Source organism: Notechis scutatus, chromosome 4 (assembly GCF_049901735.1).
Source record: "Notechis scutatus isolate UNSWTSFEM ecotype Mainland chromosome 4, rNotScu1.2, whole genome shotgun sequence".
Classification (NCBI taxonomy): Eukaryota; Metazoa; Chordata; class Lepidosauria; order Squamata; family Elapidae; genus Notechis; species Notechis scutatus.
This window is the reverse complement of record NC_142012.1, coordinates 152,408,590-152,429,068: the sequence shown is the minus strand read 5'-3', so window position 1 is coordinate 152,429,068 and position 20,479 is coordinate 152,408,590. Positions and strand designations below refer to the sequence as shown.

The 20,479-nt window shown below is 38.6% G+C and overlaps 1 protein-coding gene across 7 annotated transcripts in view; it reads left to right on the top strand.

The window, feature by feature from the left end:
* The window catches only part of TNIK (TRAF2 and NCK interacting kinase), a 341,628-nt gene that overhangs the window by 172,060 nt on the left and 149,089 nt on the right, over positions 1–20,479 (top strand). For all 7 annotated transcript variants that reach the window (XM_087965315.1, XM_087965313.1, XM_087965318.1 and 4 more), the window contains exons 3-4: positions 9,785–9,841; positions 14,928–15,053. In XM_087965315.1, the coding sequence (XP_087821441.1) occupies positions 9,785–9,841; positions 14,928–15,053 (183 nt within the window). The remainder of the gene's footprint in view (positions 1–9,784; positions 9,842–14,927; positions 15,054–20,479) is intronic.

The window sequence follows — 20,479 nt, the reverse complement described above, 5'->3', positions numbered from 1 at the left end:
AGTGTCCTTGTAATTTCGAATGGTCACTAAATGTACTGCTGTAAGTCGAGAACTGCCTGTATTTGATACCCCTGGTCTACACATGCCAACAGGACACAATTTACAATAAAAAATAAAAAAGCGACATCCACTAATTACTTAATTAACTACTGGACCCACGTACCATTAGCATTCAGGCACCTTACAGAATAGTCAGGTTTTTTAAAAAAAATCTTCCTGAAGGTTAGGAAGTTCAGGTGTATTCTAAAACAGGGGTCTCCAACCTTGGCAACTTTAAGTCTGGAGGACTTCAACTCCCAGAATTCCCCAGCCAGCAAAGCCCAGTATTAAAGCAAAGCTGGCTGGGGGAATTCTGGGAGTTGAAGTCCTCCAGGCTTAAAGTTGCCAAGGTTGGAGACCCCTGTTCTAAAATGTCAGTATGTGACACTGTCAAACCCACATTGGACCCCACTTTAAGTCACGGTGGATCTTTGTTCGGGTATTTTCCCACGTCATTGTAGTTGTGCTTTTAAAGTTTTAGCAATATTTCGGCAGAATCTCATCTGCCATCATCAGGCTTCTGTATAGTGTTCATCTGTGATACATCTGTTCATCTGTTCATCTGTGATTCTGCCGAAACATTGCTACAACTTTAAAAGCACAACTACAATGACGTGGGAAAATACCCAAACAGAGCTGAATGCCATACATACATACATACATACATACATACATACATACATACATACATACATACATACATACATTAGATAGACCACATTTTGATGATCCCATACAACCTGGGATATCATGTAGGTAGGACTTTAAAGATAATACTGTAACCAGTTTTGGAACTGGTCCTGTAAGCAAATTGGCAACCAAAGCAATGACCATAGCATTAGTATCACATAGCTTTATGGCAACTGATGTTTCCAGATCAGCTTCAAAGGCAACCCCACCTAGAGTGCTTTGCAGTAATCTAGCTACAAGGGAAGGAAGGCACGATTCATTGTTACCAGCATCTCTGATAGTCGACATGCCACCCAAAATTAACCTCTAGCTAAAAACAGAACCACTGCCACACAGATTCTCAACTCCCAGCTTTCATTGGTTGTCCAGAAGTATATGAGGTGAACGTAGTGAAGTAGTAGGACCATGAAGACTATACCTCCAGGTCCTGACATCCACTGGAAAAATCAGTGATATTTCTGTCTCATGCCTAGACCCAGAATCCAATTGAAAAGGATCTAGAAAGTCATTAGGATCCAAAGTCATTGAAGCCCTTTTGCCCAAAATCTCTCAGAAGAAAATGAGGGAGTTAGCCAGTTGTTGCCTGAGGTGACTGAATTGAAAGCTGGCCTCTTCAGAAGGAATCCACATATGCTTAAATAGCTTGGGCTGTTCAACTTCAAACCAATTCTGAACGCATACAGTGCACCATGCCATAGCTACGTGACATTAGTGATCCCTTTTTAAAAATGACAGGATAATGCGGATTTTGAATAGGTGGCTCCAGTTGATGCAAAATGATTTTTTAAAAAAAAATAAGTAGGCTTTGGAAATATGAATAAAATCAACGGTTGCCTAATCTGATACTGCTGTTAAGCAGTCGTAAGGGACACCGTCATATCAGAATGCTGTTTGCTTTGCTTGTGAAAAAGCAATCAATCTGCTATTTATTTGAGTGGGGAAAAGATCATTTATATATACAAGGCTGTGTGGTGTTTTCCTGGCGTTTGCTTTCTCTTCCAGGCAGAAAAGTCCACATTGTCAATAACTTAACTTGTGATTCAGGAGAGGACAGTGTGTGTTTGTGAGTGTGTGCCCAAAGCTGGAAACAAATTACGACCCCCTCAGAAATTGCAGTAATTAATAAGATATTTGAATGTGCCAAAATGGTCAGATTGACGATGTTACTAAAAAATAAGGAAGAAAGAGAATATTACAAGATATGGGATGTTTGGTACAAATGGCTAATGAAAAGATGCAAAGACATTAAATGATAAGGAATGAGAAATCACAAAGTAATATTATTTATGCATAAATGTATGTATATATGTATAAAAATGCTTAGAACAAGGAAACAATATAGTTATGGATAACAAAGTTATGGATGTTATTAATCATTGTAAACACTGTTACAATAACATTGCAAAATATAGAAAATTGTTTTTAATTGTTGAAACGTTAAACAAATAAATTTCTAAAAAAACCAAACAAACAAATTATCCTCCTCCATTTATGCTGGATGCATATACACAAAAACACTACATCTTTTTGATTCCCCTACCTGTCTATATGTACAGTATAATATGTAGATTTTTAAAATATGCTCAAACATTTCAATATTGCCAACCTCTCCTAACTCCTCAGTGCTCTTCCTTTTCCAGCATGAGTGGAGGAGAATAATTTCCTACACACACACACACACACACACACACACACACACTCCTCATGCATCACAAGTTAGTGATGGACAATGTGGACTTTACTTGAACCACCCCACCCAAAAAAGAAAAGACAAGTCTGACTATGATGAAAGGATGGAAGCCATGTGGTTATTCCGCCCCCACTCCATCATAAAGTAGCCAGAGTAGATATTATTTAATTTGTTTTGTCTTTAAATCAGGCAAGTCCAACCTTTTGGCTTGCCTGGGCTGCATTGAGTGAAGAGGAATTGTTTTGGGCTGCATGTAAAATATATAATACAATTAACCTATATATAAATGCACATAATAATCTTAAAAGATTACCATCTTGTGGGCTGCATGTGCTTTAAATGCACTAGCTATGCTGCTGGAGGATTGTAGTAATTAATTTCTAGTGTCTTTGGAAAACACTAAAAGCAGGAAGGCTAGTGAAAGTCATCAGTTGGAGTCCATCCAGCATCTGAAATCTGTAGAAGAGAAGATTAAAAGGGGAGTCATCCTTTTATTGCAGAAAAATAAGGAAAGTTGTTTAGAAGAAAGTTTCAGGGTAGATTAAAAAAAAAAAAAGATAGCCAAGATTTAATTATTCTTGGCTGGCTGGCTCAGTTAAACTCAAAGTTTTGTGAGTTATGGCCCTCCAGAGGCTGAAGGGTGCTTGAGAGCAATGATATTTTTTGTTTTAAAAGCCAAGAACGGGTTTTGTTTAACTCTGTAAAATACGGCTCCAATTTAATGCAATATGACAGTGAAGATACATTTGCTGGCAGTTCTGTCATTGTGTAGTGAAGTGAGAAATTTGGTTTGCCGGCAATGGTGGCTAATTCATTGGTGATGAGAGTACAGATGAATTTTAATCTGATGTTGCATATTAGGTTTTACCATTTGGAATGCTCTGAGTGTATTCAGCTACAGTTTTGATATTTCCGAGCCAGTTTAGAGCCAATGTTCTTAGCTAACCACTGAACATTGTATATACTGTACAACTTTAGGATCAGGCTAATAGGAGTATGTGCGCGTGTTTTAACTAGAGCTCTATTAGAATTAGAAGAATTAGAATTAGAAGAACTTTATTATCATTGTACAAGTACAACAAAACTGTGGATGCATCCCAGCAACTGTTCGCAATACAATAAAACCAAAGCACTTAAAAATGAAGATAAGAAAGATAGAGTACCCACGTCTCCATTTGCAATTTGAGAGTACAATATCTACGAATATACACAAAATATACATCCAACACTGACTGTAACGCTTAGCCGAGTATAATACACAAGAGGTGGATTGTACTGTAATACGTTATTATACATCTAATAGGATATTGAGATTTCACATCTTAGTGAGGTAGTGACTTCGTGTTTATTTGCAGTTCAGATGGCCCAGAGAAAGAAACTATTTGTTAGTCTAGTGGTGTGGGGTTTTATTGACCTAAAACGCCATCCAGACGGCAGCGGGTCAAAAAGATAATTGCCAGGATGTGAGGGGTCTTCTATAATGGCCTTGATTCTGCTTTGGCAGTGGGACCTGGCTAAGTCTTCCAAGGAGGGCAAAGGGCAACCAATGATCTTTTGAGCTGTGTTTATCACCCTCTGTACAGTTTTCCTGTCTTCAACTGTGGAGCCTGCATACCACACACCCAGACAATATGTCAGAGTGCTCTCCACAAAGGCTTTATAGAAAGCCAACAACAGCTTCTTATCCAGATTGTTCTTCCTGAGAACCCGCAGGAAGTGCAGCCACTGCTGAGCCTTCTTCACTATGGCCTTGGTGTTAGGGGACCAGGAGATATCAGCTGAAATATGGATGCCAAGGAATCTGGTCGTAGGAACAGTTTCCACTTGTTCTCCATTGATGATGAGTGGGGCGTGGTCCTGTCCATGTTTCCTGAAGTCCATGATCAGTTCTTTGGTTTTATGGATATTCAGTGACAGATTGTTCTGTGAACACCAGATAGTCAGGTTCTCTACTTCTGCCCTATATATCGTCTCATCCTCTTCGGAGATGAGACCAATCACGGTCATGTCATCCACAAACTTTATGATGGTGTTTGTTGCGTGGCTTGGTGAGCAGTTAAAGGTGTACAAGGCGTATAGCAGGGGGCTCAAGACACAACCTTGGGGGGAACCAGTACTGAGTGTAATAGTGGAAGAAAGGTGGGGGCCAAGTCAAACAGACTGTCATCTGTTTGTCAAACAGTTCTTAATCCAGGAGCACATGGGGGTGAGGACCTGCAGATTATACAGTTTGGTTACTAATATATCTGGGATGATAGTGTTAAACGCAGAGCTGTAGTCCACAAAGAGCATCCTGTGAGAGATTGTGGCAAGGCTGAAAATATAATGAAAGAAATCTTCAAGAGATAGGAGGCATGTTCACAGCTAGTTTATCTTATAAATGGCAACTCAGGTCAGATGGGGAGGAACCTGGGAAGAAGCATTTCAGATTACTAAAAGGAACTCTACCTTAACAAACCCTTTATAAACCACTTGGCAACTTTAAGTTGTGTGGACTTCAACTCCCAGGATTCTCCAGCCTGTATTAAAGTTGCCAAGGTTGAAAAACACTACAATAGTAGAGGAAATTTTCTTTCAGTGTTCAACAGTTTCCTTTTTTACCCCTGATTGGGAATTGAAGTCTATTTATTTTTTGATTTCTTCAACTTGCCCAGCTGGATGGGGCTTGACAGACACACCACTGTGGCATGGTGTAAAAGATTGGAAATAGATATCACTCCCTATGTTCTCACACCACCAAGGGACATCTGGGCTTTCTTTGGAACTGTGGAGCAGAGAGTTTCCCATTGGTGGGAAGATCCTCCTCCTCTTCCTCTTCTTCCTCCTCCTCCATCATTTTCAAAGTTCATAAGAGTAGGAATCCAATGTTGTGTAGAACAGTAATAATTTATCCTAAAGCAGTGGAATCTTGTAAGTCTGAATGTACATCCCTCTCTCACCCTTTGTTTTCATGAAAACTAGAGTAAAGTTGGAACAAGACCTTTACTCGTTACATTCCTGTCCTGGACTCCTTAGTCCACTTTTATCTGATAATTGTCTTGGTAGGGGCTTTTTCTAATGGTCATTTCTTCTGCCCTCTATAACCTCACTTCCTGTAATCATATAACTTATACTAGAAGTGTCAAATTCGTGGCCCATGGGCCAGGTGCGTCACATGCTGACCACACCCAACCCCAGTTTAGCAAAAGGGAGAAAAAGTCACTATACATCACTATACATCACGTGACGACAATGTAAAGCTGCAAGTTTGACACCCCTGACTTATGCTTTTGCCTCATCCTAGTTTCTCCCATTTAATACAGAGTGTCTGAATTTCCCAAGCCTTGGAAACAGTCATAAAACAAGAAATGAATCATTATTGTCGTTATGAACCATCAGATTTACTATTGGAAAACTGAAGTATATCTTTGTTTGGATCAATAGTATTTACCTCAACTGAATTTATATCAGGTGAGAAAGAAGCACAACAAATAAATTCTTCAGTTAAGAACTGTTTATTCAAATGCAGTCTCTATTTTTTATATATATATATATTAAGGAAGTTGTTCCTGGTGCTTTCTCTAGTCACACTTGATTTATGTATATTACAAAATGCTACTAATGCTTATTTCTGAGAAATTGATGCCCTAAACACAATTTTTGATGTGATATTTGTTTAGGGATGACAGAAATTTGAAAGCAAGATATTTTAGTCATCTGTTTTCTCATCCCTTTCTTTCGAAGTCTTTTAGACTTTCATTGTTTACCTTATTATAGTTGCAAACTGAATCACTACCATAAAAGGTATTCTTTGCATAATGGAAATGTAGATTATTGGGCCTTTAGTTGCCTTTAGAGCTTTACATGCTATGGATGTCCTTGCCATTGCCTCTCCTAGGGCTGAGACAGAGTGACTGGCCCAAGGTTATCCAGTTGGTTTTCTGCTTAAAGTAGGACTAGAGTTCATGGTTTGTAGCCTGGTACATTAACAACCATTCCAAACTGGCTCTTTGTGGAATATACTACAGCGGCAATAATAAACTGTGTGCAATTAGGAGACGTAATTCTGTGACCAGCTTCCAAATTCATGGTATCTTTGGTAGTATGAGAATTTGGCTTTCCTAGGTGGAAAATTTGGCATGGAATTTTCAATTGCAGTTCAGGATTATTATTATTTTTACTTATGAGTGTAATAGCTTATGTGTCATTTTATTAATACAAACTAGGGTCATGAAAGATGGGTCTGATAAACAAGGGTTAATTAGAGCAGTATTATTGCCTTTAAGCTTTGCTTATAGGATTTCCGGCCTTTGATGGAAATAGGCTACTTGACAGATGTTCCTTGTTTATCTCATCCAATAAAGTTCTTCTTATTCTTTACACATAGATTTATTTCTACACAGCTAATCTTCTTGTTAGAAGAAGTAACAATAGTTCAGTAACAGAATACCTGGTATTTTATGTGATGTTTCAGGTTTAGATTTCAGCACACTCTGAGTAAGACTGGAAAATTACTGTGCCTCAAATTTGTTTGTTCAATTTCTGTAGCCACCCACCTCAAGCAAGTAACCCTTGATTGCATCAAGAGTAGATATATCAAATGTTGGAAACTTGTATTGATTAGTCTTGCAGTATTAACAGTACATGAATTCCCTTCCGTTTGGGGTGGCTTATTTCCAAAATCAGCAAATTTTGATTTTGGATCTCTAGGTATCATTACATTTGTCATTATCCTCATATTGGCTGGGGATGATGGGGGAATTGATATGAATCAACATTGCAGACCCAATATACTTCTTTTCTGTTATCTTTATTCATGAACATTGGATTCATTCTATGTTGAGGTAAGTTTAGGGACGTGATGGCTCAGTGGCTAAGATGCTGAGCTTGTCGATCAGAAAGGTTGGCAGTTTGGTGGTTCGAATCCCTAGCACCGCGTAACAGGGTGAGCTCTTGTTACTTGTCCCAGCTTCTGCCAACCTAGCAATTCGAAAGTATGTAAAAATGCAAGTAGAAAAATAGGGACCACTTTGGTGGGAAGGTAATACTGTTCTGTGTGCCTTCAGCATTTAGTCATGCTGGCCACATGACCATGGAGACGTCTTCAGACAATGCTGGCTCTTCGGCTTTGTAATGGAAATGAGCACTGCCCACTAGAGCCAGAAATGACTAGCACATATGTGCAAGGGGAACCATTACCTTTACGTTTAGGTAAGCTTGGATACTGTGACTGGAAATAAAAATTGTTGCAAGGGATATTCCACTGTGACTATGATACAGATAGACCTCGACTTACAACCACAATGGAGCCAAAATTCCTGTCGCTAAGTGAGTGAGCTTTGCCCCATCTTATGACCTTTCTTGCCACAGTTGTTAAGTGAATCACTGCAGTTGTTCAGTTAATAACTGTTAAATAAATCTGGCTTCCCCATTAACTTTGCTGGTCAGAAGGTCTCCAAAGATGATCACATGACCCTGCAACCATCATAAATATGAGTCAGTTGCCAAGCATCTGAATTTGGATTATGATTGTGGGGGATTTTGCAGTGGTCATAAGTGTGAAAAGGGGCATAAGTCACTTTTTCAGTGCCGTTTATAGCTTTGAACAGTCACTGAATAAACTGTTGTATGTCGAGGACTATCTGTACACAATAATATAATAAATCTATTTAAAAAGCAGTAGATGTGCAGGTGCATGTTTGATGGACTCAGCAGATAGTGGTAAAGACTGCCATCGAGTAGAAAATGTGTCCTAATTAATAAAAGATGGAGCCTAAGGCCAAAAAAAAGAAAGAAAGAAAGAAATATCCAAAAATGTTCAAAACATTACATGAATAAATGACCCTGTGCTCTTTTCTAAAAGGCCAATTCATTCCTCACCCCCATCTGCCACTTCCTCTCTCCAATGGAAGGTCTCCTTTGCCCTGATGTGACAAAAATCTATTAATCATAGTGTTTGGCAGAGAATTTCTCCTACTTTTTCTGCCTTACAGAGAATATGATTTAAAAATCACATATGAAAGGGGGAAAATATTTTAGAGAAATCAGTGGGTCGGATGTAGCACTTCTGCGCTTATTTAATGATATGAATAACAACCAAACAGAGTTGGGAGGGACCTTGGAGGTCTTGTAGTCCAACCCCTTGCTCAAGCAGAAACTATACCATTTCAGACAAATGGTTGTCCAGTCTCTTCTTATAAACCTCCAGGGTTGGAGCTCCTACATCTTCTGAAGGCAAGCTCTTCTGTTGGTTAATTGTCCTCACTGTTAGGAAGTTCCAGGTTCTTCTCTCCTTCCTTAGTATCCATCCATTGCTTCTTGCCCTGCCTTCAGATGCTTTGGAGAAGAGGTGGACCCCCACTTCTTTGTGGCAGCCCCTGAGATATTTATACAAGTATGGTATCCAATATGTGTGTGTGTGTGTGTGTGTGTGAAAGTGTTGATTCTTGCCCCAGGTTAGATGTTATTGAAGATCTGTTACAACATGCTTTTTGTCCTAATTCCATTCCTACCATCTGCCTATGTACTTAAGTACACTCTTAGCAGACTACATATAAAACTGTCTTCATAATTTTCTTCTCTGGCGACCTTCAGTGCTCACTTATGAACATGGGTTGTGACTGTATCTTACGATCTCCAGGAAGGCAAAACCCAGAAATGGCTGCTATTGCCATTGTGGAGTCTGTTACGGTTGTCATATTGGCATATGAGTGCTTTGATGCACTGCCAATAGACCAGTAAATTAATGACAAAACCACCCACATTAGTCTTCCTGATTGTTTAGCGGGGAAAATGTAGGTGCTAAAACTACTTCCATCAGAATGAATAACTAACATTTGACTATCTGCACAGGTTGGCTGACTGGAATGGGATGTAATTGCATATTTCATGTGTTTACTGCTTTGACATAGTGACCCTTTTTGGATAATTAAATATTATGAATGGTCCTTTATGTTTGTTTCCACTCCTACAAAGGGGATACTTAAGAATGTAAGATTGGTTTATTTATTTATAAATAATAACATTTATTCTGTTATACAATAGTTCTTTGCTAAGTGAGTTTCCTACAGCAGTCTTTTTATGATCAGGATTGTTACACATCCTCAACATTTGAAATGTGTCCGGGAGCCAAAATGTTTGCCTGCCTCTAAAACCTGTTAAATATATGTCTTCATAGATAATCAAGTTAATGAAGTGATGCTGTTGACTTCTAACTTTGCACTACTTACCTTAAGGGATGAAGCAATCAAGCAGGAATAAATTATATTTGGAGATAAGGCCTGTCCAATTTATGAGAATTGATGACTTTGAAGCTTTGTTGATAAATTATTGGCCCTGATGTGCAACTGTGAAATCTAACTGACTTATTTGTTTGATTTGTTCTAGGGCCGTCATGTTAAAACCGGACAACTTGCAGCTATTAAAGTCATGGATGTCACTGGGGTAATGTATTCTTATCTCACTTTCTAAATTATGAATGTGTATGATTAAAGTGCAAGGCAATTCACTCAAGAATTTGAAAGCATCCAGAAATTATTTAAATGTTGATTTGGCTTCCATTGGCTCGAGTTGCAATAATACACATGGAGAATTGTGAATAATCACTGTATCATTTCATAGAAAGCCCAGCATCAAGACATTTAGTGTCTTCAGGGGAAAAAAATCACATTAACAAAGGACAGCTATGTGGTTTGGTGATTGTTTTAAAAAATATTTTTTCTTGCTGTTCAACGTATAAAATGTATTGCTTATGTGCTTTGATGAGCAAGGAGAGGCAAAAGATATAACAGTAATTACTATTTTAATCATTTATTTGCTTCATTCTCTGGAAAACTGAAGATTGATTCTCCATGCACTGTTTTGGCAACTCTTTGTGGTGTAGGATGCAAAAAAAAAAAGTACTATAAACACAGCTGAAATTTCTCAAGAAAACTACATTTCATTAAATTTCATATAGCTAATCTCAAATAGCCCTTCAAAATTCCAAACACTACTTGTGAACAAAGGAGTTGGATGGACAGTTATTGCATATTTATGTCTTAGAGCAGTGGTCGCCAATCAATGGGCTGGGGACCACTGGTGGTCTGCGAGAAAATTTTGGTGGTTTGCAGAGAAATGTCCCTCCCAAAGTACACACCCCCAAAGCAATTAATCCAGGCTACGCGGGAACACAAGGCTGTGCTGCCCACATGGCCCGCCCACCCGCTGCGTCCCCTCCACAAACTTTACCTTGAGTAGAGCCATGCGAACTGGAACTGGAAGGTAAGACCAACGGCAAGGGAGGGAAATCTGCCCCAGGGTGGCTTGCTGGCATTAGTGGGACAGTTGGTTCCATATTCCAGAGCTGCAGTAGTCACAAGACTGGCCCTTCGGTCCTCGTGGAGCAGCTGCTCCTCCACCCGAGTGCACCAGCTTGCCATGGACTGGAACAGCTGCTCCGGGATGACCAAAGGGCCAGTCCTGTGACTACTGCAGCTCTGGAATGTGGGACCAACTTTCCCACCAATGTCAGCAAGCCACCATCAGTCAAAATTCATATTAGCAGTCCGTGGGATTTAAAATTATGAGTTTGGTGGTCCCTGAGGTCTAAAAGGTTGGTGACCCCTGTCTTATAAAATATTCTCCAAAGGTTCCTTAAAGGAACAGCTCTCTTCAGTAACAATAGTTGTGTCACTACTGAAGAAGCACAGCATGAAGACTGTCCTTGGGATATAATTAACACATGAGTCAGGGAGGCTGCAGACTTCTGGAGAGATAACTGTACATTGAAAAATGGGATATGCACACCTACTCTTTAGACACCTAAACTCAAAATAAGTGGATATCACACTCCATTCATGAAATGTTCTCTGAAATTATCTTCTCTTTAGGAACACTTTATAAAATACTCTGTTTTATGCAGCTTGAATGATAATAGGAAAACAAAATAGAACTTACAAGCCTGGCATCAATTTTAGCACTCTTGAAATATCACAAGAACACAAGTGAGAACACTGGTATTGAGAGAACATGTTTGATTTAGGCCACTAACCGTAAATATATTTTAACAATGAAACGGTGAAATATTTTTGTTATAGACATTTCCATTAATTTGGGAGATGTGTGTCTCGGTAGGAGTAAATGCCAGTTGCTGACTCAGGCCTTACACTTGAGCTCCATGTTTATCAACGAAGAAAATTGTCCAATACGTTCCTTGCTTACACAGATTCTATTTTTCTCTGGAGTTTCAAGCTCTTGATCATTCAATGGGGCCTTTCCTTTACCTTTGCCAGCCTTTGAGATTCAGTTTTGTCAAACAGCCAGCTGGGCCAGCATGTTTTTAACACCTGAATAGAGAATACAGTGGTCCTACCAATCAAACAGCTGGCTGCAACTGATCTGACTAAAATACTATAATTGTCAGGATTCCGGCAGTTACCCCAATTAAATCATGAGTCTCAAGCCAAACTTCCAAAACTAAACAGGATTTATTGGGAGTTAACATGTCAGCACTACCTGGGTGTAGCCGACTCTGAGACACATAATTCACTGTCATTCTTGACCCTGGTTTTCCCCCACCCCTCCAGGTGCATCATAATTCATATTCTCCAATGAGACACATCCATAGCCAAGAATCATCATTCATGTTTTCCAGTTAGATTTTTGCATGGCAGAAACTTTAGTCACCTAGTTATAATCTCTGAAAAATTATGTATGGAATGTACTTTTGATTTCCAAGCTCCCACACTGTCCTTTCAAACCCCTTTTCCCCCCTCCCCCTTTCTGTTGGCAACTATAAAATGGCCATAGAAATGTCCTCTTTGAAATGAATGTTGATATAAAAATAGCTAATTCTCTGCAAGAAGTAAGACAGTTTCTTCTGGAGATCTGTGGTGTACCAGCTGTTGAAGACGTTATGCATATTCTGTTTGGTTGCAACCTGTATTCTGCAGAAAGGACCATTTACTTAGATTTTTAATTAAACACTGAAAAAATACTGGGACACCCAATTGATAAAAGGAACAGAGATTTTCTAGGTATTCGGCTTGCTAGTCTTTTTATGGGGAAAATAAACAATTTGCTTGCTACAGAAACCCAGAAGGAAAAGTATAAAATAACTTAATGTTTTTCTGGAAATGTAAGCACTCTAGGAATTGCTTAATAAGAGTTTTAATTCACTAAACCACATGCTATTTTTAAGATTTATGGCTGTATGTCTTGCCTAGAAATATAGTGTGAGATTGTCTTCAGAAAGAATTTGCTTTAAAAAGACAAATTAAATGAGTTTGTGCTCCCTCTCTCATGAATCACAACAATTTCTTACTTCTTTCATTCTTTCTCTTACACATGGCTTTCCCCCACTCATTCATTCACTAATACTTAAGCTCTCATCCTATTCATTCATACACAAACACACCTCTCTTTCCATCCTCCACATATGTTTTGCAATTCTCCTAGGAGGGCTGTATAAAAAATGACAACAGTTTTGTCCCTACCTGTAATAGGTTTTTTTTAAAAAAGGATAAGAGATCTCTAATCCTAGAGGTTTTTAGTCCCAGAGTCTTAGAATTTCCTCTGACAACGATAGCTGAAAATTGTTAGCAAAATATTGCTATTTGGAATCTGGGAGTGGACAATGTATGAACACACTACAATGTGATCTTTAAAATTAGCATATTCAATTAACAAGAAAACCTCCAAAATTATTTCCTCCATCCTCATATAGTCTTATATTTATTAAGTTTAACCCTGCTTCTCCCCTCCATTATGTGTGACCCACCCAAAAGCTTACTTATACCTATCTTTAAGCAAACAATCCTTTTTCATATTATAAGATAACAGTTGACTGTGTTGGTGTTTCTATGGTAAAAAAAATTCTGTGTACGTTTTTATAACAGCAATAGCAATAGCATTTAGACTTATATACTACTTCACAGTGCTTTACAGCCCTCTCTAAGTGGTTTACAGAGTCAGCCTATGGCCCCAAACAACCTGGCTCCTCATTTTACCGACCTTGGAAGGATGGAAGGCTGAATCAACTTTGAGCCAGAGAGAATCAAACTGCCAAACTGCCAGCAGCTGGCAGTCAGCAGAAGTAGCCTGCAGTACTGCATTCTAACCACTGCGCCACCGCGGCTCATGAGAGCCAGTTTGATGTAGTAGTTAAAGGAGTAAGGAAACCAGGAAACCATGAGTTCTAATCCTGCCTTAAACATGAAGCCAACCGGATGATCCTAGACCAGTCACTCTCTCTTAGCACTAGGAAACAGGCAATAGTAAAGCCCTATTGAAAATCTTGCCAAGAAAACTGTAGGAACTTGTCTACAGAGTCATGCATGCATATATCTATGTATGTGTTGTTTGAATGAAAATGATTGTGATTTTTGCTTTATTTCATCAGATGCAAGGAATAGAACTCCGTATGTGAGATGTGTGTTTGAATGTGTACATAAATGTACACATACACTGCGTGCTGATTTTTGCATGAAAGAAGAGTGATATATTAGGTCAATAACCACCAAGTTTTATAAAATATGCAACACAAAAGTAAACCAAATGGATGGGATAAAATACCAATATAGCAGAGTCTCTATTAAAAGTATAACATAAGCTACTATACTAAAAATAAAAATGCATATCTTTCAAAAGAAAGTAATACAAATACAGTAATACAATGTCAGAATCTGCCTAGAATCTAAGTAGTTATTCTTGGAACCAGCTATGCCTTATTTTCATTGTGGAGACACATCATTTGGCTACTGTGCAAGTAATGAAGGGTTTCAAATCTTCTAAAAGATGATATGCACACAAATTCCCTGGCCTTCCTGAAGATATAAAAGGGCGAAAAACATGTGTGTTTGCTACTTATTTTCTTTATTCACATTCCACCAACCAAGCAACTCTAAGCCCCTCTAGCCTTATTCCTTTCTTTCAGATCCTTCTGCCATTAGTTCATCTTCAATCCACCATCTTCTATGTTTTGGTTTTGCACATGTGTGAAAAGAGCCTTTCCTACTTTCTGGCTCATAAATTCCAGGCCCCATTTAAATTCCAGTTGGAACTGAGTAGAATATTAGTTTGAATAGGAAGCAGAACCATATGCCTTTAGTGCAAACTACAGTTGACTTTACAAATTTGGATTGTAAAAGTTAGTTTGAAATAGATTGTTGTAAGACAGTCTGCATATTTCACAGATTTACTGTTTCATAACTATTTCTGGGGGTCTCAAGAGGCTACATCCAAATCTTTTAAGGGCGCTTGTGATTGTAAAGTGTCTGATTGTTTCTCTCTACCGTAATCCAATTAACTTCATCGTTGCATGAAGCCAAAATACCAAGCAACCTAATGTAAAGGAAATGGAAAAATATTTACAAGTGGAGCTAAATTTATTCCATAATAAAGATATAAAGAAGGAAGCAGAGTGGTAGAAATAAAAGCAAATGAATTGTTTTTGTTTGTCTGCATCAGCTGATGAAGAGAAATAATGTCTGGTGATAATAAGGGTGTTGTTCAATTGATGACACTGTTTTATTCCCCCCTTTTTCTCCAGGATGAAGAAGAAGAGATTAAACAAGAAATTAACATGCTAAAGAAATACTCCCATCACCGAAATATCGCTACTTATTATGGTGCTTTCATTAAAAAGAACCCACCAGGAATGGATGATCAGCTCTGGGTAATACAGTTCTTTTGTTTGTATTTTGGCAATCTTCACTTTTTATTTTCTGTGGATAAATCTGAAATGTAACCAGTGTACCAGTAGGTGACAATACCCCACTCACCCATAGTTAATTTCGGAAGCTACGTACAGTTGAGACCTGGTTATTATTTGGATGAGGAAACCACCCCCCAAACATATCAGAACTGTTGGAAAATTGCAAAGATGTCCTTTAAGAAGATAATGTCAAACTATTTTTTTCTCTGTAGTCACCAGGAGTTTGATTAGATTGAAGGGAGACTTGACTGCAAATACTACAGGTTGTCCTCACTTAATGAGCCTAATTGGGACAAGCTAAGCAAAGCAGTCACTAAGTGGGAAATCATAGGACTGCAACCGTGGTTTTTGGTGAGAAAGCAACAAAACAATTCAGTTTCACACCTTTGATTTTGTTTGTCCGATTTCTTCTTTCTGGGAAATGGGAGGCGAAGAAGATGAAAAAAGCAATTTCTGTAGGCAGTATCTCCTTTGCCCGACTCTTCCACTCATCCTTTACAGAGCAGGGAGATTGGAGAGGAAGGATTTCAAAAGAGTAAGCTGCTTGCTCTACAAGGGAAGGTAGAAAAAGAACCCCGTAGAGTAGGCACTTAATGACGATCATGTGGCCAAAGGATGTGGAGAAAATCATAGATGTTGGTAATGGGACATAAGATTATAAATAAATAAATAAAAATAAAAAATAAAATAAAAATAAACAACCATCTCTGGTTTGAAGAGAGCCCTAATTGCAATTTTGATTACAACTTTAAATCAGGAAAAGTTTGGCCACATCTTTTCCAACTAAGAAATTTTTATTAAAACACTGAAACTCGTACTAAAAATTACACATTGTTCAACATTACCATGTGATGCTTTCCTTTGGCTTAACACTGGCTGCTACAAGCAGGAGCAGAGAAAAGCACACCTTGTTGATGCTGAGAAAAGGTATAAGACTCTAAGATGTTTGCAGGTTTTCAAAGGCAATCTCAGCGGGGTTTGCAACGATTGTTTCTTCAGCATCCATCGAAAGAAGGTGGGATATAAATATTTATGAGATACCAACGTTCCCCTACATTTATTTGAATGCTTAGAATGCATCTTTTCTTGCAAGTCTGCAGTTCAGCACCTGTGCATTGTTAAACATTTCCATGGTGATGGTTGTTTCTTTTAACTAATTTCTAGAATTAGTCCATGATTCGAATCACCTGTTCAGAAAGTGTCGCTGGGTGCAGAGGAGAGGTGAATGTACATTTTGTTCCGTCCAAGGAAATTACTATATTTTAGATGTCCGATTGACTTAGAATTGGTGACACTTTTATTCTTTCTGCTCTGGAGATAAATGCATCTTTATTTTTTTTGCTGTCATTGTTGCTGGAATAAAACTCCTTGATGATAAGGCCAAAGTAATTCTCTTTATCAGTCCTTTGCTGAGGTGATAATGGAAAGGTGGAAGGGAAGCCAGATTTTTTTTTCAATACAGATTGTGATCTCTCTCTGCAATAAGGCAGGTTTCTGACATATTCTATGGCTATCATGCTTGAACTGCCCCTTTTTATTTGGCCTGCACATATTGCTCTGTAACAAGAAAAAAACAAACACCACAGGTCTATTAAATGTTACCACTTTTCCTCAAATATGAAGGTGGCAAATTCTAGCTTGATTGTTCTCCAGGAAAACGCAACTTTTCTAAATACAAAGGGAATTGGATCTCGTGCTCACCTCCTGATTCGGTAGAATTCCAATGTCTTATCTTGTTTTCAAAAGTCATCATTTCAGATTATTTGTCCTGATAGGAGAAGTGTTCTTGGAAAATTCCAGCTATGGGGTGGAAACTAATCAAGGAGAGAAGCAACCTAGAACTAAGGACAAACTTTCCTGACAGTGAGAACAATTAATCAGTGGAACTACTTGCCTCCAGAAGTTGTGAATGCTCCAACACTGGAAGTTTTTAAGAAGAGATTGGATAACCATTTGTCTGAAGTGGTGCAGGGTTTCTGGTCTAAGCAGGGGGTTGGACTAGAAGACCTCCAGGGTTCCAACTTTGTTATTCTATATTCTAAAATGGGAAACATCTTTTTAGTGACCATGCATTTCAAAAGCAACGGGAGGGCTTATTTGGTCCTTTCTCTCTCATTCTATGGTTCTGTCCTATTGACTGATTTCACAGTTGGGTTTTAGAATTAGTGGATGTTGTTATTGTAAGGGTACTGATTTGAGTTATTCTAAGTTGTTTATACAGGCAGTCCTAGACTTACAGCAGTTTGTTTAGTGACTGTTCAAAGTTACAGCAGTACTGAAAAAGTGTCTTATGATCGTTTTTCACACTTACGACCGTTGCAGCATCCCCCATGGTCACATAATCAAAATTCAGATGCTTGGCCACTGATTCATATTTATGATTTTTGCAGTGTCCTGGGCCCATGTAATTGTTTTCTGACAAACAAAGTCAATGGAGAAGCCAGATTCAGTTAGCAACTGTGTTACTAACTCAACAACTTCAGTGATCCACTTACCAACTTTTAGCTTCTTAGCCACCTTGAATCCTATGTGATGGGGAAAGGTTATGCATTTTCTTAATGAATATTGCAATACTGGACAGCTTCTCTGTTTGTGGGAGCTGCCAGATTCAAGTCATTGGCAGTAGCCCAGCAAATATTTTTGATGCTTTTAAAACCTTCTTCACAAAATTATCTCTATTTGGCAATCATGTCTTAAAACCCCTCTGAAGTGTGGAAAATAAGTTCTGGCAGGGCATAAAAATCAAAATTCTAGCTTTAACATCTATATGTGAGGACACCTTATTATTACTGTTTGAAAGGACTGCCCATTTTAAAGAAATATTAGTGAAGAGATGGTTCTAAATCATAACATAGATAATAAATTGTTCTGGCTTACAGACCTCTGCGCCCGGAATTAGATCAAAATCTTAATCAGCTTTCATCAATTAGGGAAAGCCATGGTGGGAAATGTGAGCTCTGATTGGGGAATTCTGGGAGTTATAGATAATTTCTAGAGGTTTACTAGATTGGCCATAATTCTTTGAAGATAATATGATTTATCACTTACAGCTTTTATGTACAACTAATTCTATACCTGTGCTTCACTATGAAACTATGTGATCGTGCTTAGTTTTTGGGGAGGAAAATAAGGTGGGGGGGATTGTGTCTCTGCCTACCAGCATCTATCAGTATTCATCTGGCTAGTGTCCTGTCAGTGTGTGAGAGAGCTGACGGCTGTTTGGAAACCGAAACATGGAAACTGAAACAGTATTTGCTGTGTGAGCAAGAAGGAGAGAGCAAAGGAGCCTGGGCATGGCTTAGCTCAACTGTTCTGTACTAAAGCTTGTTGCTGCTTATGTTTTGCATTTGGAACAGATTTCTTTTCAGGTGGGGAGGGGGAGTAGAACTCCTTAGCATCAGAGCATGTTAATAATAATATACGAAATACTAATCTGCTGATAGCCATTTCGAAAAATCTTTTCTTAGTGAGCACCTAGAAGCCAGGAGGAATATACATGCCAAATTTCAAGTTTGTAGGCTTTACGGTTCTAGAGATTTTGTGATGATGCCTGAATGATATTTCTCTCTCTCTCTCTCTCTCTCTCTCTCTCACACACACACACACACACACACACACACACACATATGCATGGATCTTTGGTTCTTTGGGTTTTCTCCCGCGTAAAATTGGAAGTATCTAGGCGACGTTTCAATGAAGTCTCATTCATAATCTTCAGGCTTGTGTCCTCAGCTTTGTGCTTCTCGGAGTAAGGGGGGAATTCTGTGCTATGAAGAACCTTAACAATCCAATTCTCGTGGAAAAGATGGTCTTGGATTCCGTGCAGTTGGGGGAGCCCTACCCCTACTGATCTCCCATTCCAAGTTAGCTGTCCCAGCCCTACTCTGACCTCACTACAATTTGGGAATGATTTTGAAAACTGGTTCCAAATACGAGTTTTACTCCGAGAAGCACAAAGCCAAAGACACAAGCCTGAAGATGATGAATGAGACTTCATCGAAACGTCGCCTAGATACTTCCAATTTTACGCAGGATAAAACCCGAATAACCAAAGATCCATGTACAAATACCCACAAAAATATATATGAAGAAGATGAGAGCTTATACACCAAAGACAAATTCCTTGTGTGTCCAATAAAGAATTCCATTCCATTCCATTCCACTCCAATGAGACATGGGAACCAAGATAGACCACAATATGAGGCTTTCGAATCTGGCTTGTATTGTAATCAGGGCAATAAGACAATTGTCCCCAAACAAACTTGTCCTATGATTGCCCTTCCTTCATTACTACCCTCCCTTGCTTTGCTTCTCCTTCATCTTTTCCTTGTTGCTTTCAAACTTTTCTTGAGCAAGCAATGTGGCACTTAGCATGGCAGATCGTAACTCCCTGTGATGGAGTGTGGGCTTCACTCAGACAAGAGGGAGGGGAGGGATGTTGAACCACTACAGAAAAGATATTGTAGTCCTGGGAAAATAGAAAGAATGACAAAGAAGCTCAATTCCACTCTACCTTGATTGTATTGGGTATAAATTGAAGTAGGCAGGGCTCTGTCAGACTTTCCTGTTGCAATCAGTTTAAGATTGCACTACCCAATCTAAATCGATTAAAGTATATTCCAAGACTCCTATCAACTCCTCTTTCTTAAATGTGCCTATCTCAAAGGGTTGACACTCCCCAATAATTTTATTTTTTGTAAATCTAGGAAAACCATGTGCAGGGTCACTGTTCTAAATAGAAAGAGAATTGGATCTAGTGAACACCTCTTGAATCTGTGGAATTCCAATGTCTTACCTTCTTTTCAAAAACCATCATTTAAAATTATTTGCCCTGATAGGAGATGTGCAGGAGAAGTGCTCTTGGAAAATGGGAAAAATAATTTTAGTGACCATGCCAAGGCCATTTCAAAGTTAATTTTTAAATTTAAAATCACTAACGGGCAGATTTGAGAAATGCAAGATTGAGTTGTGGCCCAGCACATTTTGAGGGTATCAGTCGGCAGCAAACATTGTATATATAGCACTTTTCTCATTTCATTTCATATATCTCCCAAGTCCCAAAGGGGAGGGTTGAATACACACATATACACAGAGAAACAGACAGATGTGTGTCTGTGTCTGTGTGTGTATTAGTGAATTAATTATGTATAGCCTGTCTTGATACAAGGACCCAGAAGACATTATGCAGATAATATCGGCTGTTCTCCCAGGCCTTGTGATAGGATGGATGCATTTTTCCCCTCTCCTGTTATACAGATACATATATTTTATGTATATGTTACTTGCATTTGGTATTTGTTTTATTTCCATTATTGTGTTTCTATTTATTTTGTGGTATTTGTGTTATTTTTATAGTGTGAGCTGCCCAGAGTTGGCTTGGAATTGGA